At 54.6% G+C, this 24,258-nt stretch overlaps 1 protein-coding gene across 1 annotated transcript in view; it reads left to right on the top strand.

The window, feature by feature from the left end:
* The first annotated feature begins 4,638 nt into the window (after window positions 1–4,638).
* The window catches only part of RAB40B (RAB40B, member RAS oncogene family), a 40,478-nt gene continuing 20,858 nt past the window's right edge, over window positions 4,639–24,258 (top strand). Inside the window, exon 1 of the mRNA XM_008013378.3 lies at window positions 4,639–4,885. Within this exon, the coding sequence (XP_008011569.1) occupies window positions 4,744–4,885 (142 nt within the window). The 5' untranslated portion in view covers window positions 4,639–4,743. The remainder of the gene's footprint in view (window positions 4,886–24,258) is intronic.

Here is a 24,258-nt window from a genome sequence, read left to right as displayed (position 1 = left end):
TCCCCTCTGAGCATTCGGAAGGCATGCGCTGTCTCCCGTTGGGGGTGGGCGCTGGTGCAGCTGTGTTTGGAAAGACCTCTCCCCACTTAGTTCTCAAAGTGGAGTTCCCGGAGCTGTAGCATCAGCACCATCTGTAACCATGTTGGAAATGCAGATTCCTGGGCCCCCAGTGCAAGATGGGAGGCTCTGAGTGTGGCCGCCGTGCCCTGCTCCAGCGTGAGAACCACCGGCAGGGGGCTCTTCTTCCGAAGGGAAGAGGGGAATTGAGACTGTGCCAGGGGCAACGGGTGCAGGGGAGAGCAGAGAGGGGCCTGGCGACGGCCTCTGCCTCGCCCACCAGCCTCATCCAGCTGGGACCTTCTTGCCTCTGCCCCCGCCGGCCCTCCCGGCTGGAAACTGCGTCATCTGCTGGGGTTTCAGTTCCGTGCGTTCAGAGGACGCACTAAGGTGCAGAGGTGCAGGGCCCCGAGTGCGATGAGACCCCCGCTGTAGTTGATTCACCCGGAGGTGGGCACCGGTCCTCACCGGGGAATTCCCTTACATGGGAATTTGGGGACCAGGCCTGAGAGTGAGTGAGGCCATTCTCTCTCCAAGGGGTGAAACCTTGGGGCCATGTTTTCTCCTGTGAGGAGGGAGCCCCTCTACAGCGACAGGAAGACAGGCGGGCACCGCGGGAGGAACAAAGGTGGGCCGGCCTCACTGGCACTGGGTCCCTGGCTCAGCTGCTTCCAGCCCGGCCACACCTGGCCTTTCCCACGGCACAGCCGGTCAGGAGACACTCCAACTATCCTTCCATAAAATCGACTTCTTGTTTAGGCTAGTTCAAGTTGCATTTCCACTGTTTGCACATAGCAGACGGAACTATTTTAAAAATGAAAAACATGTTAGCCTTTAAGCTAAATTTGGAAGAAGAAAAAAGAAAAATGCCCCCTCCCTGTACCCCTTCCATGGGAAAATGCTGAAATAGATATTATGTGAATTACTGAGGCTGGTTTAACTTCCAGCAACAGAAAATCCATCTGGAGGTGGCACTAGGGAGCTGCTCTGTGTCGCAGGACAGGAGGTTGGCAGTCGACCCACAGTGCCCGGATGCCGACGGGGGACTCGGAGTCTGGGTTCCTGTTGGCGAACCCCCAGCAGACGCCCTCATGTCTCACTGCTGGAGTCTCCTCGTGGGCCACACCTGCGTGGTCGCAGGCAGGGGTGGGCAGGGGCACGGGCATGGCTCAGAGCAGCAGCTTTCACAGTGGGCCCCGTGGACCCCCACAGGTCTCTGACACCCTTTCATGGTCCTGTTGCATTAGAGCCCACCCTACTGAGCTCCTCCTAACCTGATTACATCTGCAAAGACCAAAGTATTTCCAACGAAGGTCACAGTCACAGCTTCCGGAGGGTGTGATTTCAATAAATCTTTTTAGGGACCTTGTTCAACCCAGACAACCATCACTTCATACATGGTAAACCTTTGTCTCCTGTTTTCTCGTGATTGCAGACAAGCCTAAACAGGATTGCTTTATTTTTGTTTTTGGTTTTAGATGGCATCTCACTCTGTTGCCCAGGCTGGAGTGCAGTGGTGTGACAGGCTCACTGCAACCTCTGCCTCCTGGGTTCAAGCGATTCTCCTGCCTCAGCCTCCTGAGTAGCTGGGACTACAGGCTAGTGCCACCATGCTCAGCTAATTTTTGTAATTTTAGTAGAGATGGGGTTTTGCTACGTTGGCCAGGCTGATCTCGAACTGCTGACCTCAAGTGATCCACCCACCTTGGCCTTCCAAAGTGCCGGGATTACAGGCATGAGCCACCGCACCCAGCCTCACCTGCACCTTCTGATGACATTTTTTTTTTTTTTTTTTTTTTTTTGAGGCGGAGTCTCGCTCTGTCGCCCAGGCTGGAGTGCAGTGGCCGGATCTCAGCTCACTGCAAGCTCCGCCTCCCGGGTTCACGCCATTCTCCTGCCTCAGCCTCCCGAGTAGCTGGGACTTCAGGCGCCCGCCACCTCGCCCGGCTAGTTTTTTGTATTTTTTTAGTAGAGACGGGGTTTCACCGTGTTAGCCAAGATGGTCTCGATCTCCTGACCTCGTGATCCACCCGTCTCAGCCTCCCGAAGTGCTGGGATTACAGGCTTGAGCCACCGTGCCCGCCTTCTGATGACATTTTACCTGTGGAGAAGCATCAGTTAATGTTCCTTTCGTTCCTTCTGCCCACTGAGGCCTCCAGAGCAGCCCCAGGTCATGGGAGGGTGGACGTTCAAGGAGATTTCAGCCTGGCCACAGGGAGGAATGTTCCGATGATCTGAGATGGACAGGTCTGGAAACCTGGCTCTGAGTTGGGCAGAAGGTGGGCTAGTGCTATCCAGACACCTCCACCTTCTGCCTGGACTTTACATATATACTGAAACTGGGGAAGAGGGAGAGGTATCCCACCACAGCACTGTCCGTCAGGAAGCTGGGGGCCCTGGTGGGAGGAAACCTTCTGCTTTGGCTTTAGAAATAAACATCTCCATTTGGTGAAAGCAATGTTTGGGGCAAGAAGATGGATGCCCATATCTGAACACAGCCCTCTTCTACCGTGGTTATTTTACCTGACCCTCCAGGTGGGAGTGGCCATGTTCCAGCTCAGCCAAGGCCAGCTTGGAGGCGACAACCAGGACGTGGCGAGGACCTTCTGTGGGGCAGGAGAAGAGCAGGCAGGGGCTCCCCCGTCATCTATCCTCTGCAGGAAGTGGTCTGGCCACCCCTCTCCATGCCCCCCTGTGAACACTGCTGGGCTGCTGGGTGTGACCCCGAGGCTGGGCTGAGAACCTCCTGACCCCTACTGTACAGTGAGTCTGGATGTGTGGGTGGGGAGAGAGCAGAAAAAGGTACCCTTTCCTCACTAGGTAATAGCCATGTGACCCACAGCTGATTGGAACATGGAGACTGAGGGTTAGGGATGGGAAGGAAACTCCCCTGAATTCTTCCAGTTTTTGGCAGAGTGGTGGGGGTAGGGACTAAATGCCATCTTTCTTACAGTTTTCTAGTGGCCACCTTCCATCCTCTTTTCTTCCTCTGAACTTCCTTTAAAAAAAAAAATAATAATAGTGCTGTAATCCCAGCACTTTGGGAGGCCGAGGTGGGCGGATCACTTGAGGTCAGGAGTTCAAGACCAGCCTGGCCAAGGTGGTGAAATCCCATCTCTACTAAAAATGCAAAAATTAGCTGGGCGTCGTGGCACATGCCTCTAATCCCAGCTACTTGGGAGGCTTGAACCCAGGAGGTGGAAGTTGCAGTGAGCCAAGATTATGCCACTGCACTCAAGCCTGGGCATCAGAGCAAGATTCTGTCTCAAAAAAAAAAAAAGGTGACTGCATTAGTAACTAAAGCAACAATCAATCAATGAACAACAGGTGATGCAAACTAAATTGGCATTCCGAAGTAAACATTTTCTAGGTCCAAATGAGTGCAAATGACAAATATAATAATTTTGACTTCAGTCAAAATTTGTAATTCTTCTTCTGCTCCTTCTTCTGTTCCTCCCCCCAAAAAACTTCTAATGGGGTCTAGAGCAGTTCCCTACACAACGCAGGGTGGAGGGGATGAAGTGGGGGAGGCATTATCCTTCTTCTAGGACGGAGTTCACCGCTTGCCTGCTGCCTGAATTCTGCACGAAATAAACCAGTGTGCACCTGGTGAGACCCTCAGAGCGAAGGGCAGGCCTCGCCCTGGCACCCCTTGCTCTCGAGAGCAGAAGAGAAGCCCAAAGGCTGGAGGGGTCCCAACCCATCTTCTCCTCCAGCACACACACAAACACACGCATGGATGCACAAACAAGTGCACACACACATAGCACATGCATAGACAGAAGCAGCACACGCAGACACATGCAAAGGTGCCTGCAAAGGCACACATCCACATGCACATACATGTGCAGACCTGCAGAGGCACACACGCACACGCAGACACATACATGTGCAGACACCTGCAGAGGCACACGTGCCACGCAGACATGCACACACACACGAACACATGCATACGTATACAGGCGCATGTGCACACACAGGCATTCAGGCACGCCGCGTAAATGAGGCAAGGACGAGGCCCTGGATGAACCGTGGGGAGAGACCGCGAGCCTGGATTCTACGGCGAGGCGGCCTGCGGGGGTCCTTCCGGCCAAGTCCGCGAACTGGACCGATCCCCTAAGCCCCACCAGGCCCGGCACCGGAGGTCTCCCTGGTGGGCAGGTGGGGAGGCCCCACGCCGGGACCCTGCACGGCCCCACGCCCCGCCCGACTCGGGGTGTGCAGACCCGACGGCGTGGGAGCGAGTTCCCGGCGCTGACGGGCGCACGCGAGAGTGTAAACACTTGGCCCCACCCCCTACTCGACCCCGCCCCGCCCCGCCATTGGCTGCGGGAGCAGAGTCCCCGCCTCCTGCTCGTTCTGGCTCCGCCCCTGCTCCGTCTCCGGGCCTCCATTGGCTGCGGCGACAGCGTCCTTCCAGGAGGGGCGGTTGGGCTTCAGCCCGGAGGCGGTGACGAGAGTAAGATGGACGGACAACCACACCAATGAAGGTGCGCAGCCGCCCTAGCAACTGCGGTCCACCAATGGCGGGGCCGGGCGGGGCTGCGCGCTGTCAGCGCTGGACGGCGGGGCGGGGCCGGCTGCAAGCGAGGACTCGGGGCCCGCGCGGCGCCTCTCGGGGCCCGGCCGCCGCCTTTGCGCGCAGCCCCGCGGGCCGGGCATGGGTTGGGGCGCCGGGCCGGCACGATGAGCGCGCTGGGCAGCCCGGTCCGGGCCTACGACTTCCTGCTCAAGTTCCTGCTGGTGGGCGACAGCGACGTGGGCAAGGGCGAGATCCTGGCGAGCCTGCAGGACGGCGCGGCCGAGTCCCCGTACGGCCACCCGGCGGGTGAGCGCGGGCGGAGGGCGCGCCTGGGTGCGGGCGTGGGTCCGGGGAGGGGCGCGGGGCTGGGGAGGGCGTGCGGGTGGGAGTCCGGATTCGGAGGCACGAGGCCGGGGAGGGGTCGGGAAGAGGCCGGGGCGCGGGCCCGGGGAGGGTGGGAGTCCGGGTCCGGGGGCGCGCGGCTGAGGAGGAGCGCGGTTCGCCTTTCTCCGCCCGGCCTGGCCCTCGTGCGGCGGCGTCCCGGTTCCACCCGGCACCGTCCCTGTTCCACCCGGCACCCGCGTTCCGCTCGAGGCCCCCGCGGCGCAGTCTCCATCCTTCTCCGCAGTTTGCGCGCAGCGGGAGCCCGCGCTGGGCCGGTCGCTGGGCCCCTCCCGACCTGGGGCCGCCTCCGCGGGGACCCGGGGAAGACTCGGGTCCGCACGTGCGCGTTCGGCCGCGGGGGCAGGAGGGGCGGGAGGGGACGCGAGCTCCGGGGCGCCTGGGGCGGAGCGCGGCGAGCAGGCTTCCAGGTGCTGGGTCTGCGCGTGGGTCGGAGGGGAGGGGAGACCAGGGTCCGGTCCCGAGGCCAGGGGTCCCGCGTGTCCGGGGGAGAGGAAGGAGCGCAGGTGACTGGCGTGCGGAAGAGGGGACCCCCCACGACAGCGGCCGGAGAGGGGCTTCCAGGGCGAGGGGAGGCCGCAGCGTCCAGAGCTCTCAGGAAGACAGCCCGGGGATCCCCGAAGTTTGAGGCTTGAAAGCCGGCGCCCGGCGAGGGGGTGGACGGCTCCGGGGAAAGAAAGGCGGGGGCAGGAACCAGGAGGAGGGGAATGCGCAGAGGCGGACACCTCGGCGGGGAGTGAGGAGCAGGCGGGGCCTTCACCCACCCGCGTCCCTGGAACCGCGCGGACGAGGCCGACCCTGCGGCTGTGGAAGGAGCCCCGCTGTGCCCACCTGCCTGCCACGCCTCGGGGCGGAACCCACACTTCCAACAGAGACCCCCCTCTGGTCCTCGGCGGAGGAGGGGAGCCGCGGCGTGGAGATGGAGTCTTGGTGGGAAGGCCCTGTCAGCTCTGGGGCCTGGGAAGGGTCCTGCCAGAGACGAGCTTTGCCAGAGCGGGTGGGAGGAAGCGGGATCTGAGGCTGCAGAGTAGAGGGTGCAGGCCGTCCCCTACGGGCAGCTCCAGGCAGGCTGCATGAGGACCAAGGGAGGGGAGCGTGGCACGGCTGGAGGGGGTGGCCTGAGACTGTGGAGCGTGGGGTGAGACTCAGGTGCCCGGCCACACCTCAGCTTAGGGAAGGGGGTGAGGAGGGGGCACAGAGGTTGGGGGAGCGGCTGAGATGGGCTTGGGCTCACGACCAGCACCCGGAGGCTTCCTTAAACTGCAGCACGCCGGGGAGTCTGTGGCAGCCGGTGGGTGCAGAGGGTGCTCCGTGGGGCAGGAGGGGAGTCTGCGTCTTTACCTGTCCCCACCCCGCTCCCCGCTCGGCGGCAGGTCTCTAGGACCGTGGTGTCCAGTCACATGCCATGAGCCACGTGTGGCTGTGGAAGTGTCATTATAAGGAAACAAAACAAAAAGCTTCCATCAGTCACATTTCTAGATAGTTCGGATGTCGCTGTGGCAAAGTCCGAGGGCCAGCACTGCCCTGGAGATTGAGCGCCTGGGGGACGGGGCTTTGTCCGCACGGTGCCCTCGGGATGAACCCTACCAGAGCTAGAGGAATAAAGCACCCAACAATGTCTACACCCAGACGAATGTGGCCCTGTAAGAGCTGTGCATGGGCCGGGCACGGTGGCTCAAGCCTGTAATCCCAGCACTTTGGGAGGCCGAGACGGGCGGATCACGAGGTCAGGAGATCGGGACCATCCTGGCTAACACGGTGAAACCCCGTCTCTACTAAAAATACAAAAAACTAGCCGGGTGAGGTGGCGGGCGCCTGTAGTACCAGCTACTTGGGAGGCTGAGGCAGGAGAATGGCGTGAACCCGGGAGGCAGAGCTTGCAGTGAGCTGAGATCCGGCCACTGCACTCCACCCTGGGCAACAGAGCAAGACTCCGTCTCAAAAAAAACATAAATAAATAAATAAGAGCTGTGCGTGTTTTGGGGGAGCAGACAGTTGACAGTGTTGAATTTGATTGAAGGTGAGTGCCATGGGACAGGTGTGAGAAGAGCCACGCACAGAATGTTTGGGAAACTTCCTTCTGGTTGGTTTGAACGGCGGCTCGGGGATGCTTCTGCTGCATGACTTTTGGTTGCTACATGCTGAACTGAGGACGACCCAAAACAATGGACCAATGCTTTCTCCTAAATGCTTTCCCTTGACACGGAGAGCGGGTTTAGGCTAAAAATACAACCTCCCACCAGGCCGGGTGCGGTGGCTCACACCTGTAATCCCAGCACTTTGGGAGGCCAAGGCGGGCGGATCACCTGAGGTCAGGAGTTCGAGACCAGCCTGACCAACATGGAGAAACGCCCCCGTCTCTACTAAAAATACAAAATTAGCCGAGCATGGTGTCACATGCCTGTAATCCCAGCTACTCGGGAGGCTGAGGCAGGAGAATCGCTTGAACCTAGGAGACAGAAGTTGCAGTGAGCCGAGATCGCACCATTGCACTCCAGCCTGGGCAACAGAGCGAAACTCTATCTTAAAAAAAAAAAAAAAAAACAGACGCCTCCCACGAAGAGCTTTGTTGTCAACCTGGCCTAAGCTGCTGTAGAAAACACTGATATCTGCTGGGCGCGGTGGCTCAAGCCTGTAATCCCAGCACTTTGGGAGGCCGAGACGGTTAGATCACAAGGTCAGGAGATCGAGACCATCCTGCCTAACCTGGTAAACCCCGTCTCTACTAAAAAAATACCAAAAACTAGCCGGGCGAGGTGGTGGGCGCCTGTAGTCCCAGCTACTCGGGAGACTGAGGCAGGAGAATGGCGTGAACCCGAAAGGCGGAGCTTGCAGTGAGCTGAGATCCGGCCACTGCACTCCAGCCTGGGCGACAGAGCGAGACTCCGTCTCAAAAAAAAAAAAAAAAAAGAAAGAAAAAAAGAAAAAACTGATATCACGGGTGTACCCTTGCAGGTTTTTGATTTACCAAATATTTGTTTTAGGGTTAAGAAAAGTTACTCTGAAAAATAGTAAGAAGTTGAGATCATTATGTTTTGTTTTTAATTTTTTCAGAGACAGGGTCTTCTCTGCTGCCTGGGCTGAAGGCAGTGGTGAGGATTGCAGATCACTGCAGCCTTGACCTCCCTGGGATCAAGCCATCCTCTTGTCTTTGCCTCCCTAAATGCTGGGATTATAGGCCTGAGCCCAGCAGCTGGCCATGCCTTTTTTTTTTTTTTTTTTTTTTAATGACATGTTTCACTGAGAAACAGTGAATATAAGTGCTTCTGTTATTGAAAGGGGAGGGCAGCCGGGCGCGGTGGCTCACGGCTGTAATCTCAGCACTTGAGGAGGCTGAGGTGGGCGGGTCATGAGGTCAGGAGTTTGAGACCAGCCTGGCCGACATGGCGAAACCCCATCTCTACTAAAAATACAAAAATTAGCCGGGCATGGTGCCGCGCATGGTGCTGCGCACCTGTAATCCCAGCTACTCAGGAGGCTGAGGCAGGAGAATCACTGGAACTCAGGAGGCAGGGGGTGAAAGTGAGCTGAGATTGTACCACTGCACTCCAGCCCAGCGACAGAGCGAGACTCCGTCTCAAAAAAAAAGAAAGAAAGAAAGGTGAGGGCTTTCGTAACTCCACACTCCATCCCCTCCACCTGACTCGTCCTGAGTTTTGTAGCCCAGGCGGTTATTTTTATATTGTTCAGGTTTATAGCCCTTGCTTCTGTATTGTGGCTGTAGGCCCACAAGAATTTAGTATCAGTTCAACTTTTAAATATAGTCAGTGCTCACCACAGTCCTTTTACCATTTCTGTCTTTGTTCATTGTGCTGTCTCTCTCTTAATTAGCTAGATTTCATTACCAGTCGTTTTTTTCAGAAGGACTCGAGTATTTCCTGAGTGTTTTTGTGTCTGAGAATGTCTGCCCGTGTTCTTTATCTTTGAACGATATAAAGATATCTTGTCTGGGTATAATACTCTTAGATTTGTTTTCTTCCCCAACACTTTGCAGCTGTCATTCCACTGTCCCCTGGCTCGCATGGGTTGTGGTGAAGCCCGAGGTCGGCTGATTTTTCCTGGTGTGGAGGATTGTCCTTCCCTTCGTGAATTTCTGAGGAATTCTTTCTGTCTCACAGTTCTTCTGCTTAACCAGACCATGTCTCAGAGTTGAATGTTTTGTGTTAAATTTCCAGTATGCATGTACTCTTTGAGTTTCCAGGTGTGTGTGTGTGTGTGTGTATTATATATATATATTTTTCTTAGACGGAGTCTCAATCTGTTGCCCAGGCTGGAGTGCAGTGGTGTGATCTCGGCTCACTGCAACTTCCACCTCCCAGATTCAAGCAATTCTCCTGCTTCAACCTCCCAAGTAGCTGGGATTACAGGTGCCCACCACCATGCCGGGCTAATTTGTTTTTGTATTTTTAGTAGAGACAGGGTTTTGCCATGTCGGCCAGGGTGGTCTCGAACTCCTGACCTCAGGTGATCCGCCTGGCTCAGCCTCCGCAAACCTGGGATTACAGGTGTGAGCCACAGTGCACGGCCTGAATTTTTGTGATTATCTTATGCCTTTCCTATTTGTTGGTAATTCTGTTTTCAGTAAACTGTGCTACCTGTTTTAACTTATTGATTAGTTCAGTAAAGACATTATTTTCATCTCCTAATTTTCTCTTAGTTTTGTAGTTTTCCTTTTTTTTTTTTTTTTAGAGACGGAGTCTTGCTCTGTCACCCAGGCTGGAGTGCAGTGGCACGATCTCGGCTCACTGCAATCTCTGCCTCCTGGGTTCAAGCAATTCTCTGCCTCAGCCTCCCGAGTTGCTGGGATTACAGGCATCTGCTACCACACCTGGCTAATTTTTGTATTTTTTAGTAGAGACGGGGTTTCACCATGTTGGCCAGGCTGGCTAAAACTCCTGACCTCTAGTGATCCACCCTCCTCGGCCTCCCAAAGTGCTGGGATTACAGGCGTGAGCCATTGCGCCTGACTTTTTTTTTTTTTTTTTTTTTTTTTGAGACGGAGTCTCACTCTGTTGCCCAGGCTGGAGTGCAGTGGTGCAGTCTCAGCTCACTGCAACCTCCGCCTCCCAGGTTCAAGCGATTCTCCTGTCTCAGCCTCCCGAGTAGCTGGGACTACAGGTGTATGCCACCATGTCTGGCTAATTTTTTTATTTTTAGTAGAGACAGGGTTTCACTTTGTTAGCCAGCATGGTCTGGAACTCCTGACATCAAGTGATCCGCCTGCCTCAGCCTCCCAAAGTGCTGGAATTGCAGGCGTGGGCCGCCGCGCCTCGCCCTGTGTGCACTTCTGTGACTGTGTCTCTGGCCCCCATTATGTGAATGAGCCTCTGCCGTGTTGTGTGAGGCTGTGGGGTGTTAATTCTCGTGGCGTGTTGACTTCCCTTTTGTGACTCTACCACGATTTATTTCTCCATCCTGCGGGTGACGGGCGTTTGGGTGGTTTCTGGTTTCTGACTATTACGGCTTGTTCTGCTGCAAACATTCCTGGTACATATCCTCCGCATTTCTGTTGGAAGTTACCTGTGCGTGCGAATCTCTGGGTATCAGGCATGCAAATGTCTGTGTAGGTTTCCCTGTAGTAGATTCTCCCAAAGCATCTTTCACTTGGTGCTCCCACCAGCAAGGCCGGAGGCCCCGGCTCCGTCACCTTCCCTCCCAGCACGGGGCTGTCTCTGTCTTTCTGGGTGGTGTGCAGTTTGCCTTTGCATTTCTCTGATAACTAATTGAGCACCTTTTCATACATGTATGCGAATTTCCTCTTTTGAAAAATGCCCAAGTTGGCCGGGCGTGGTGACTCACACCCGTAATTCCAGCACTTTGGGAGGCCAAGGCGGGTGGATCACCAGCGGTCAGGAGTTTGAGACCAGCCTGGCCAACATGGTGAAACCCTGTCTCTACTAAAAATACAAAAAAATATTAGCTGGACGTGTGCCTATGGTCCCAGCTACATGGGAGGCTGAGGCAGGAGAAGCGCTTATACTCGGGAGGCAGAGGTTGCAGTGAGCTGCAGTCGCACCACTGCACCAGCTTGGGTGACAGAGTGAGACTCCGTCTCCAAAAATTAAAAAAAAAGAAAAAGGCCGGACGCTGTGGCTCATGCCTGTAATCCCAGCACTTTGGGAGGCCGAGGTGGGTGGATCACGAGGTCAGGAGATCGAGACCATCCTGGCTAACACAGTGAAACCCCATCTCTACTAAAAATACAAAAAATTAGCTGAGCGTGCTGGCAGGCGCCTGTAGTCCCAGCTACTCGGGAGGCTGAGGCAGGAGAATGGCGTGAACCCAGGAGGCGGAGCTTGCAGTGAGCCGAGATCGTGCCACCGCACTCCAGCCCGGGCGACAGAGCGAGACTCCATCTCAAAAAAAAAAAAAAAGAAAAAGAAAAAGAAAGAAGAAAAATGCCCATGTCTTATGTCTGTTTTTTCATTTTGGTTGAATTTCTTTCAATGATTGCTAGGAGTGTTTAAAACATAGATTCTGGCTGTGAGTCCTTTGTTGGCTGTGTGGTCCTGGATATCCACTCTCATCTGCACGTTACCTTTCCACTCCTTTAATAGTATCTTTGGATGAACAGAAGCTCTTAATTTTAACATAATCTAAATTATCAGTGTTTTGTGGTTAGGACTTTGGGTCCTGTTTAACAAACTTTTGCTGCTCCCAGATAACAAAAATGTTCTCTACAAGCATCGTTTTACCTTTGACATGAGCGGCTGCCTCCAGCTGGGGTGAGGCCTGAGGCAGGGATCAAGACGCATTGTTTTCAGTTGGATGCCTGCCCCCCACCCCGGCTCCCCCACATTGCACGGCCACCCTTGTCCCAGCCCGGGGCCCGCTTGTGGGTCTGGGTCTGCGCTGTTGGCCTGCCTGTCTCTCGTGTGTGTACCCCCGGGTCAGACTCTGTCTTCTGTGGGTGGACGTGCCCTGTGCTGTCTGGGACGGTCAGATGCATCTTGTCCTTGCCCAGGCAACTGTGCCCAGGTGTTCCCTTTGCTCTGATACAGTCAGCGAGGCCCGGATTCTCCCTCCTGGGCGTTTGTGTTCCTCTTGGTCTGCAGTTGGAGGGTGGAGTTCTTGGATCCTGGACCCTCTCGGCAGTCTGAGTCCACAGACTGTGCGGACCCCCCTGCTCTGCCTGTTACGCAGAGAAGTGTCTTCTGTTCTGCAGCACACCTCACACACACCGGGCCCCTGGTTCCCGGTGGCCTGGCCCCGTTTCTGTCTGGCAGCTGGGTCCCCGGTTCAGGCTCTTTCTCCTTGGAAGTTCCGTTTCTCTCCAGGCAAGGGTGGAAGGAGAAAGGCATCACCAGGCTGGCCCAGGATACCGTCGGGGCACAGCAGGGCCCTGTCTCTTCCCACCCCAGCTGGTGTTTCTAACACCAAATTGTGACCCTTCTCTGAGTGCTGAGTTTTCTGCCTTTTGCACATTTTTAAAAATTTTTTGAGACAGAGTCTTGCTCTGTCTGGAGCAATGGTGTGGAGTGGCTGGAGTGCAATGGTGTGACATCGGCTCACTGCAACCTGTCTCCTGGGTTCAAGTGATTCTCCTGCCTCAGCCTCCTGAGTAGCTGGGACTATAGGCGCATGCCACCAGGCCCGGCTAATTTTTGTATTTTTTTTTTTTCTTTTTTTTTTTTTTTTTTTTTTTTTGAGGCGGAGTCTTGCTCTGTCGCCCAGGCTGGAGTGCAGTGGCTCTATCTCGGCTCACTGCAAGCTCCGCCTCCTGGGTTCACGCCATTCTCCTGCCTCAGCCTCCCCAGTAGCTGGGACTACAGGCGCCCGCCACTGCGCCCGGCTAACTTTTTTGTATTTTTAGTAGAGATGGGGTTTCACCGTGTTAGCCAGGATGGTCTCGATCTCCTGACCTCGTGATCCGCCCGTCTCGGCCTCCCAAAGTGCTGGGATTACAGGCTTGAGCCACCGCGCCCGGCCTAATTTTTGTATTTTTAGTTGAGATGGGGTTTCACCCTGTCGGTCAGGCTGGTCTCGAACTCCTGACCTCAGGCAATCCTCCCTTCTTGGCCTCCCGAGTAGCTGGGATTACGGGTGTGAGGCACCGCGCCTGTTTATTAGTGACAGGGAGGGAGGTGGATTAACTACACCAGATGCCACCATCTCTTGCCTCCCACCCTTTTCCCCAGCATGAGGGCCTCACCGTCTTCTCCAATCCTTTCTCCTGGCTGTTTCTTCAGCATCCTTTTCCCAGCATGAAAATCCCATTGTTCTTTCTTTGTTTCATTTTTGCTAAGAGCTGATGATAATAACCCTCACTTACTGAGGGAGAATCATCTTGAGAGAGGTTGTATTGTGAGTCCCAGAGAGGCTGAGCTCCCTCAAGACTACACGGTGCATGGACGGAAAGGGGTGCCGGTGCAGGGCCTGGCCCTCCCCTCTGTTTCCAATGTTTAATGTTGGGAAAACCCTCCACAGAGGGAACTTTTCTTCCTGGAGAGGAGCATCAGAACTCCGTTACTGAAAGTGACCCAGTTGCTGGGGTTTGCTCCTTCCTCTCTGCCTTGGACAGATGTTCCCCGGGGACACGTGTGCACAGTCCGTGCTCCCTCCAATTCTGCAGATCTTCCCCCCGGACACACATGCACATTCCATGCTCCCCTGGGACACGCGTGCACACTCTGTGCTCCTTCTGATTCTGCAGATCTTCCCCTGGGGAAACGCGTGCACACTCTGCTCCCCGGGGACACGCGTGCACACTCCATGCTCCCTCTGATTCTGCAGACAGCTGTGGATTTGCCGCTTGATACAGCTACTCTTCTGGTTTCCCTTGGCAACCACCTCGAGATTTTAAACACGATTTATAAAGTCATCACCTTCTTTTTTTTTTTTGAGACGGAGTCTCGCTCTGTCGCCCAGGCTGGAGTGCAGTGGCCGGATCTCTGCTCACCGCAAGCTCCTCCTCCCGGGTTTACGCCATTCTCCTGCCTCAGCCTCCGGAGTAGCTGGGACTACAGGCGCCCGCCACCTCGCCCGGCTAAAGTTTTTTGTACTTTTTAGTAGAGACGGGGTTTCACCGTGTTAGCCAGGATGGTCTCGATCTCCTGACCTCGTGATCCGCCCGTCTCGGCCTCCCAAAGTGCTGGGATTACAGGCTTGAGCCACCGCGCCCGGCCGTTTTTTGTATTTTTTAGTAGAGACAGGGTTTCACCGTGTTAGCCAGGATGGTCTCGATCTCCTGACCTCGTGATCCACCCGTCTCAGCTTCCCTTAACCTTTATTTTCAACTTTATTCCCAAGGTTCTTCAGCTTCATTAGCTGTATACACACAAAACCTTAAAAGAGCAACAGCATCCAAGGGGCTTGGGCATATAAATATTAGAGATCTAGACTTTATCAAACAAAACAATTTTTTAATTTTTCTGAGACAGAGTCTTACTCTGTTGCTCAGGCTAGAGTGCAGTGGTGTGATCTTGGCTCACTGCAACCTCTGCCTCCTGGGTTCAAGCGATTTTCCTGTCTCAGTGTCCAGAGTAGCTGGGATTACAGGCATGCACCACTATGCCCGGCTAATTTTTCTATTTTTAGTAGAGATGGGGTTTCACTATGTTGGCCAGGTTGGTCTTGAACTCCTGATCTCAGGTGATCCACCTGCTTCAGCCTCCCAAAGTGCTGGAATTAAAGGCGTGAGCCACCGCACCAGGCCCAAACAAAACTATTTATTTATTTGTTTTTGAGACAGAGTCTCGCTTTGTCACCCAGTCTGGAGTGCTGTGGCGTGATCTCAGCTCACTGCACCCTCCGCCTCCCAGGTTCAAGCAATTCTCCTGCCTCAGCCTCCTGAGTAGCTGGGATTACAGGCGCCCACCACCACGCCCAGCTAATTTTTTGCTATTTTTAATAGAGACGGGGTTTCACCATGTTGGTGAAAGGCTGGTTTCAAACTCCTGACCTGGTGATCTACCTGCCTCGCTCTCCCAAAGTGCTGGGATTACAGGCGTGAGCTACCGCATCTGGCCCAAAACAATTTTTAAAAGTGGTCGTGAGGGCCAGGCATGGTGGCTCACACCTGTAATCCCAGCACTTTGGGATCGCTTGAGCTCAGGAGTTCAGAACAGCCTGGGAAACATAGGGAAACCTCGTCTCTACAGACAGTTTAAAAATTAGCTGGGCGTGATGGTGACTTAATGTGTTTTGGGCCCTAGCTGGCAGAGAGAAGGATGGACTGATGGAAGCTCAGCACCACGAAACGAGAACTTTCAGGGAGGTAAAGTCAGTTTTGAAACCGGGTCTGGCTTATTGCCCGGGCTGGAGTGCAGTGGTGCGATCACAGCTTAATGGAGCTTTGACCTCCTGGGCTCAAGCAGTCCTCTCACCTCAGCCCCCCAGTTGGCTGGGACTGTAGGCGCATGCCACCATGCCCGGCTAATTATTTTATTTTTAGTAGAGAGAGGGTCTTGCTGTGCCACCCAGGCTTGTCTTGAATTTCTGGGCTCAAGCGATCCTCCTGCCTCGGCCTCCTAAAGCGTTGAGTTTACAGGTGTGAGCCACTGCGCCTGGCTGGGAGCGTAAAGTCTTGAAGGCACCTGCCCTGCGTGGTCGGCAGCCAGTCAGGAGGGCTGGTTATCTGGGGACCCTGTACTTGGCTTCTCGGTCTCTCCGAGGATGCCAGCACCTCTCGCAGCAGCTGGCGGCCATGTCCTGCAGAGAGAGCCCCAGAAGGCCGGCCGTGGAGAGCAGCGAGGCCGTTGTAACAGACCTTGGGGTTTTCTCAGCTACGAATGAGCCTCAGGCTGTTTTTACTTTATGTGGGTTGCGTATCCCAACCTCTTGCAGCTAATAATTAATTAATTACCCTCCCCCAAGTGAAGTTTGCTCATGAATTTGAATCAACTGGTGTGTTATTTATGTTTGTGACTCATGATAGAACTGGCATTTTGTTTGACTAAAAATAAAAGCAAAAGCGAGTTTACACAGGCTTAAGTATACATATTAAACTCTAGTGACCCTAATACATAAGGCCAGAAGTTATTATCTTAGTAGGAAAAAGTAAATAGATAAGTATGAAGAGTATGACATTTGATTAATAAAATCTATCTGGAAATAAAGCCTGTTTCTTCCAGCTCAGGATGCCGTGTGTGTTTGAGGAGAGAACGCTGTGGTCACTCGCGGGTTCAAATCACGTCGTGTTGGTTTGACACTGGAGAGACACAGAGGCCAGCGTCATCGGACCTGGGCGTCATCGGGGGTGTGGGAGGGGCCCACAAACAAGAGTCTTCCACGCCCCTGACCTCTGGGCACCCTTCCCCCGCCACTGGACGGGAAGGTCTTCCATGCCCCTGACCTCTGGGCACCCTTCCCCCGGCACTGGATGGGAGGGGCGTGGAGGGAGGTGGAGGCTCCACAGCCGGTGAGTGAAGGGGCTTTTGGACAAATCGAAGCAGAGATTTACTCTCTCACAGTTCTAGAGACCAGAAGCCCAGAATGAAGGTGTTGCCTGGGCCACGCTCCCTCGGCAGGCTCTAAGTGGGGATCCTTCCTGATTGCCCTGACTTCTGGGGTGCTGCCGGCAGCCCTCGGCATTCTGTGGCCGGTGGCAGCACCGTTCCAGTCCCTGCTGTCTGTCGTCACCCAGCCTTCTCCCCTGGGTGTCTGTGTCCCCAAATCTCTGTGCTTTTAAGAACACCAGCCATTGGATTTATTGCCCACCTCACTCAATATGACCTCATCTTAACTTGATTACATCTGAAAACACCCTTGGCCGGGCGCGGTGGCTCATGCCTGTAACCCCAGCACTTTGGGAGGCCGAGGCAGGCAGATCATAAGGTCAGTGGTTCGAGACCAGCCTGGCCAACTTGGTGAAACCCCGTCTCTACTAAAAATACAAACATTAGCTGGGTGTGGTGGCGGGCACCTGTAATCCCAGCTACTCGGGAGCCTGAGAAAAGAGAGTCGTTTGAATCCAGGAGGCGGAGGTTACAGCGAGCTGAGATCATGCCCCTGCACTTCAGCCTAAGCAACAGGGCCAGACTCCGTCTCAAAAAAAAAAAAAAGAAAAGATCTTGTTTCCAAATCAGGTCACATTCTGAAGTTCTGGGTGGACGTGAACCTTTGGGAGACAATTCAACCCAGTGTAGATGGTGAACCCCGAGGGGACGGTTTCCTTCTCACGAAGGAGGAGCTGGTCACCCTGTGGGTCCCTCTTCTTGGAGCTTCAGCACTGGAGCCCCTGGCCCTGGTGGCTCCTGTTGGCTGGGGCCCTGGAGGGCCGCCTAGGACCTGCCCCGGAAGCAGGCCGGGTGCCTGGGGCACACCCCATCTGAGTGTTTCACTCCTGGGCTGTCTCCGTGGGACCCTACGGGCCACACAGCTCATTCTGCTGGTCGTCCATGCTTGGGGTTGGGACGCTGAAGCTTCGTCCCTGTGTGCGGTAGAGGACGTGGTGACTCGAAGGAGGGCCCACGAATCTGCATTTAAGTGCACGGCCACATTTGAGAACCACTGTGTGCGCCGTCTCTTTCCACGGTGTTTCTCCTCGTCCCTCCCCATTCTTTTCTTCGCTTCTGTCCTCACTTCCCCCTCCCCCTCCCTCCCCCTCCCCATTCCTTTCCTCTCCCGCTTCCTCTCTGGTTTTATTGAGGTATAGTTTACTTACAGTAAAATTTCTCCTTTCTTGAGTTTGTTTTTTTTTTTTCCTGTTTTGAGACGGAGTTTTACTCTTGTCACCCAGGCTGGAGTGCAACAGCACAATCTCAGCTCACTGCAATCCCTGCCTCTGGGTTCCAGTGATTCTCCTGCCTCAGCCTCCTGAGTAGCTGGGACTACAGGCGCCCGCCACCACACCCGGCTAAGTTTTTGTATTTTTTTTTTAGTAGAGACGGGGTTTCACCGTGTTAGCCAGGATGGTCTCGATCTCCTGACTTTGTGATCTGCCCACTTCAGCCTCCCAAAGTGCTGGGATTACAGGCTTGAGCCACCACGCCCTGCCAAACTCATGTTTTTTGAGTTAATATATTACCACATGTAGTGTTTTGGCAACTGTGTTCAATGTATATGAAGCAGAAATATTTGCCTTCATTTTTAGCTAATTTTCTCTCAAACATCATTTTCTTTTTTTTTTTTTTTTGAGACAGAGTCTTGCTCTGTTGCCCAGGCTGGAGTGCAGTGGTGCAATCTCAGCTCACTGCAACCTCCACCTCCCGGGTTCAAGTGATTCTCCTGCCTCAGCATCCCAGGTAGCTGGGACTACAGGCATGTGCCCCCACGCCCGGCTAATTTTTGTATTTTTAGTAGAGATGGGTGGGGTTTCACCATGTTGGCCAGTGTGGTCTCTAACTCCTGACGTCAGGTGATCCACCTGCCTCACCTTCCAAAGTGCTGCGATTAAAGGCGTGAGCCACCATGCCCGACCCAGAATTATATTTTAGAATTAAAACATTTGTGTCAAAATTTCATATGAAAAATGTTAAAATTACATATATCATAGTATTACTACTATGTAGAAAGAAAACCATATATACGTAAACAGTGAAATGAACTACACAGAAATATTAACAGTGGTTGTCCATCAGTGATGAGATCGTGGTGGTAAATATTTAGTGCTGAGCATGAATGACTTGAAATTTTTTTTTTTTTTTTGAGACGAAGTCTCGCTCTGTCGCCCAGGCTGGAGTGCAGTGGCTGGATCTCGGCTCACTGCAAGCTCCGCCTCCCGGGTTTACGCCATTCTCCTGCCTCAGCCTCCCGAGTAGCTGGGACTACAGGCGCCCGCCACCTCGCCCGGCTAGTTTTTTGTATTTTTTAGTAGAGACGGGGTTTCACCGTGTTAGCCAGGATGGTCTCGATCTCCTGACCTCATGATCTGCCCGTCTCGGCCTCCCAAAGTGCTGGGATTACAGGCTTGAGCCGCTGCGCCGGGCCGACTTGGTTTTAAATAAACTTTTTCGTATCCACTATTTTTTTTAACTTCAGAAGCAATGAGTGTCAGGCAGCCGTGGGTGGGGTGGCCTCCTGGAACCCTCCCTCTCTAGCCTCCAGCCAGGCCTTTGGGTTGAGAAGCTCCCACATGTGGGGGAACTGCCGTCCGGTCCACTGAGTGGCTCTACCCAGAGCCCCTGTTTGGCAGGTGGTGGCAATGGAGGGTGGGGCTTCTGCCTGCGACCCAAGGCCAGGGCAGAACTGGATCCTATGGCCGCTCCCCTGGGTGTGTGGGAACCTGGGAGAGACCCAGGCCCTAGTGTGGGGTCCGGGGCCACATGAGACCTCCATGAGAGAGGTCACCCCACCCTGAGAGCCCAGGCCCACCTGCGTTGAGCCCTCGAACCCGGCCAGGCCTCCGGTCTGAGCAGGACGGGCCAGCCTGAGGACAGCTGCCCCCTTTTCTCAGGCCCTGGGAGTTGTGGTCACAAGATGTCCGGCCCCATGACCAGCCTCAGGGAATCCACCACTCTGATGGATTGTGAGGGGCCAGCTCAGAATGAGCCAAGCGGGCTGCTCTGGGATTTGGCCCCTCTGTCCTTCCCAGAGCCACCATGGCTGCCTCGATCCCCCTTCCTCAAGACGATGTCCCTTAGTGAGCCTCCCACAACTGCTTTCACCCCCAGGCCTGCTCAGGCAGCAGCTGCCACGCTTTAGGACACTGCTTCTGGGCCCTGTTCCTTTGTGTTTCCAGGTGTCCTGTGGAGGTGACAGCTCAGTGGAGGCGGCCCCTGCCCTGTGCTCGGTGGAGCCTGCCCCTGCCCTGTGCTCGGTGGAGCCTGCCCCTGCCCTGTGTTCGGTGGAGGCTGGCCCCTGCCCTGCTCAGGGTGACCTGCAGGTGCTTAGTGACTAGGCAGGGCAGCAGGTAGCCACGAGGGTTGGCATGGCCTCTGCAGCACTTGTCCAGCCTGATGCTGATCCCAGGCCTCACGTTTTGGGAGTTTAGTGTTCTAAAACAAGGTGATTTAAAATAAGTAAGGCTTGTGGCCGGGCGCGGTGCCTCACGCCTGTAATCCCAGCACTTTGGGAGGCCGAGGTGGGTGGATCATGAGATTGAGACCATCCTGGCTAACACGGTGAAACCCCGTCTCTACTAAAAATATAAAAAATCAGCTGGGCGTGGTGGCGGGTGCCTGTAGTCCCAGCTACTCGGGAGGCTGAGGCAGGAGAATGGTGTGAACCTGGGAGGTGGAGCTTGCAGTGAGCTGAGGTTGAACCACTGCACTCCAGCCTGAGCGACAGAGCGAGACTCCGTCTCAAAAAAAAAAAAAAAAAAAAGGCAGAAAGGGAGCTGCTTTCATGAAAACCACACACTTAAAGTCATATGTGAGCATTTTACAGTGCAGGTGTAAAGTGGCGTTTAATCACCACCACACTGCAGCCAGTGTCAGCACCGGCCACTTCCAGGAGCCCTGTGCCGTCCAGCGGCCACTCGCCCCGCCCCTCCCCTCCGCCCCGGGGACCGCCAGTCTGCTTTCAGGCTTTTTGGTGTTTTAACTCAATATAAGACAAATTTCTCAAAATCTGGGCTCAGAGATAAATACGTCTCTACATTATATAGAATCAATATTTGCACCATCAACAGATCTTCTCCTGTGAAGGCAGAGTTAGGCCACTCACTAAAATAGAATTAAGCAGGTGGTAGATGACTTACAACGGATTCCTAAAATATTTACTCTTTATGCAGCTACAAGTGTAGAGGACGGTGTGGCATTTAACTTTTCCCTTTTTTTGTTCTTTTTTTTTTTAGAAGGTTAAAATTATCTTTTTGTCCCTGTTTTCTGACTCACTCAGTGGACATTCTGACGGGCTTCGTTCTAGAAGCTTTGTGTATCTTTATGATATTTTGATGGACAGAGTACGTGGTAAGTTACTCAGCTAAGTGCAGTGAGCTCCAATTGTGTTATCCTAAGGCTGACACTGCTGATGTCAAAAATGTTTGTTAGTTTCTCGTGGACCGAAGCGTGTGGTAACACAGAGAACGGGAAACGGAGAATAACAAAACAGCAAACACAGATGGGAGATAAGGTGAAAGAAAACACTGCAGAGAATAAAACAACATGGCTCGATCCATGGGTTTATGAAAAGAAGATTCTTCTCACAAATTGAATTTGAACATGGCTATGAAAGGATATGGTTTGAGGATTTCTCTAGGCAGACACGGCTGTGTTAGAGGGTTTATCTTTGGCACAGCATTGATTTTAGAGAAAAAAGAGTGACTTGAAATTAGATTGGTCGCTGCTCACTGGGCCCAATGTCCGGACGATCTGGGCCGTCGCTGAGGGATGAAGAAGGGGCCCCGGGTCAGGTGCAGGGGTTGGGCAGGTGCAGCACCACGGCATCGCTGACGCCCTCATCTGGGGTCAGAGGGCCCCAAATCCGGGGCCTGCGCAAAGAGGATGCAGGCTCTCTGTAGGGCCAGGCCACCTGTGCCTGGAAACGCCAAACGCTTGAGTGCTGGCCCTGGAGACGGGTGGTGGACGAGGATTGGAAGGTGGACACGGGAAGGCAGGGTTCCCACTGGGAGAGGCTGAGTCCACAGGGACAGAGACGCAGAGTCAGGGCTGATGGAGAGCCACAGCTCAGGCTGCCTCTGGGCCTCGCACCTGGGCAAGGCGGACGCATCAGGGAAAGGCCAGAGTGGGCTGAGCTGGCCACTGCAGGACGGGCCAGGCAGCCCCAGGAGGCTCCAGGCACTTCCCTGAAGCAGCCTGGCTTGAATGCTTTCTTCCCTGTTGGGACAGGAGAAATTGCTTTTAGCTTTTTCTGTGGGGAACCTCATTGTAATTAGCTTTTACGATGGGCTGAGAACCTGGGACTTGGAGGAAATTCAGCTTTTAGTTCAGGTATTAATCCAGAGATAGCTTGAACATTAGTTGTTTAAATTAGTAGGCTACCTGCTGGGCGCGGTGGCTCACGCCTGTATTCCGGTACTTTGGGAGGCTGAGGCAGGTGGATCACCTGAGGTCAGGAGTTCAAGACTAGCCTGACCAATATGGTGAAATCTCATCTGTACTAAAATAAAAAATTATCTGGGCGCGATGGCGGCACTTGTAATCCCAACTACTGGGGAGGCTGAGGCAGGAGAATCACTTGAATCCAGGAGGCGGAGGTTGCAGTGAGTTGAGATCACGCCATTGCACTCCAGCCTGGGTAACAGAGTAAGACTCTAACTCAAAAAATAAAAGAAAGAAAAATTAGTAGGCCACTGAAGCAGAGATCTCAAACTGGTGGGGGTAATCCTGAAAACGCAGGACCCATCAGAATGCAAAGGGAATGGTGCTTTGTGGGGGTGGCTAGGAAGAGCCGAGAGACTCACCACAGAACTGGTGCGGGGCGGTGGCGGGGGAGACGCTGTTGAAGGTGAGGGGTGTCCTCACTGTGTGTGTGTGGGGGGCAGAGGCTGTTGAAGGTGAGGGGTGTCCTCACTGTGGGGGGGAGAGGCTGTTGAAGGTGAGGGGTGTCCTCACTGTGGGGGGGAGAGGCTGTTGAAGGTGAGGGGTGTCCTCACTGTGGGGGGCAGAGGCTGTTGAAGGTGAGGGGTGTCCTCACTGTGGGGGGCAGAGGCTGTTGAAGGTGAGGGGTGTCCTCACTGTGGGGGGCAGAGGCTGTTGAAGGTGAGGGGTGTCCTCACTGTGGGGGGGAGAGGCTGTTGAAGGTGAGGGGTGTCCTCGCTGTGTGGGTGGGGAGAGGCTATTGAAGGTGAGGGGTGTCCTCACTGTGGCGGGGGAGAGGCTGTTGAAGGTGAGGGGTGTCCTCACTGTGTGTGGGGGGGAGAGGCTGTTGAAGGTGAGGGGTGTCCTCACTGTGTGTGGGGGGGGAGAGACTGTTGAAGGTGAGGGGTGTCCTCGCTGTGTGGGTGGGGAGAGGCTATTGAAGGTGAGGGGTGTCCTCACTGTGGCGGGGGAGAGGCTGTTGAAGGTGAGGGGTGTCCTCACTGTGTGTGGGGGGGAGAGGCTGTTGAAGGTGAGGGGTGTCCTCACCGTGTGGGACCCCAGAGGTTTGGGGAGGAGTTGGAGCCTTTGCTGAGCCGACGTGGACTGCTGGCAGCAGATGCACAGACTGAGGAGCTGCGGCAAGCGCGTCCCATGAGGCAGTCCATTCCACTTTCGTTGCCGGGGAAACGGAGACCCGGGGAGACAGAGGAAGACGCTGGCGTTGGGACTGGAGTTGATCCCAGGCCCCAGGCTGCAGCATCTGTGCTTTACCAGCCCTGTGGCGTCCTCACCATCCTGTATCAGGAGACTCAGGGTACCATTTAGGTCATCGCCGTTGCTGCCCCTCCTCCCTGGTGAGAAGGATCCACGTAGCAGATGGCGGGACACCGTTCTTTAAGGTTTTATCTCCCCACCCGCTGCAAGAGAGCAAACGTTTGTGACCCCAAGTTCGGGTGTTGAAACCTAACCCCGGCCGGGCGCGGTGGCTCAAGCCTGTAATCCCAGCACTTTGGGAGGCCGAGACGGGCGGATCACGAGGACAGGAGATCGAGACCATCCTGGCTAACACGGTGAAACCCCGTCTCTACTAAAAAATACAAAAAACTAGCCAGGCGAGGTGGCGGGCGCCTGTAGTCCCAGCTACTCGGGAGGCTGAGGCAGGAGAATGTCGTAAACCCGGGAGGCGGAGCTTGCAGTGAGCTGAGATCCGGCCACAGCACTCCAGCCTGGGCGACAGAGCGACGACTCCGTCTCAAAAAATAAAAAATAAAAAAATAAACCTAACCCCAAGGTGGTGGTGTTAGAAGATGGGGCTGTTGGAGGTGATTAGGTCACGTGGGGCTTCGTGGATGGGATGAGTGACGCACCCAAGAGCTCCCTTGCCCTCCAGCTAGGGGAGGACACGGGGAGAAGACACCCCCGTGAACCAGGACGCAGCCCTCGTCAGGCACTGGCTCTGCCTGGACCTTGATCTAGACTTGCAGCCTCCGGAACCATGATGATGTGATGACAGGTTCCGTTGTTTAGGAGCTGCCTAGTTGATGGCATTTTCCTTATGGCCACCCCGCTGGCTAAGGCACTACCCTACCTTGCCCTGCCCGCAGCTCTGAATTATGGGGTAAAGGAAGGGCCATCTATGGGAGCAGAATAGATTCGGGAGGAAGGCCAAGTGCTGCTCTGAAGGAAGCCAGTGCTTGGTGGAGACCGTGTCAGACAGGGGCTGTCATTGTCCTTTCGAAGCTGGTGACTTACCAGGGCAGGTTGCGGGTGTGGGTTGTGCATCCGGGCTGTGCCAATGGGGACTGCCAGCTGAAGAAGTCACTGAGTTCCATTTTGGTCCTGATGGTGAATAATGAAATCATTATCACTGAGTTCGATTTTATTTTAAGTTCTTGTTTATTGTTAGTGAAATTC

This window comes from Chlorocebus sabaeus, chromosome 16 (assembly GCF_047675955.1).
Source record: "Chlorocebus sabaeus isolate Y175 chromosome 16, mChlSab1.0.hap1, whole genome shotgun sequence".
Lineage (NCBI taxonomy): Eukaryota > Metazoa > Chordata > Mammalia > Primates > Cercopithecidae > Chlorocebus > Chlorocebus sabaeus.
This window is presented reverse-complemented; position numbering and strand designations above follow the sequence as displayed.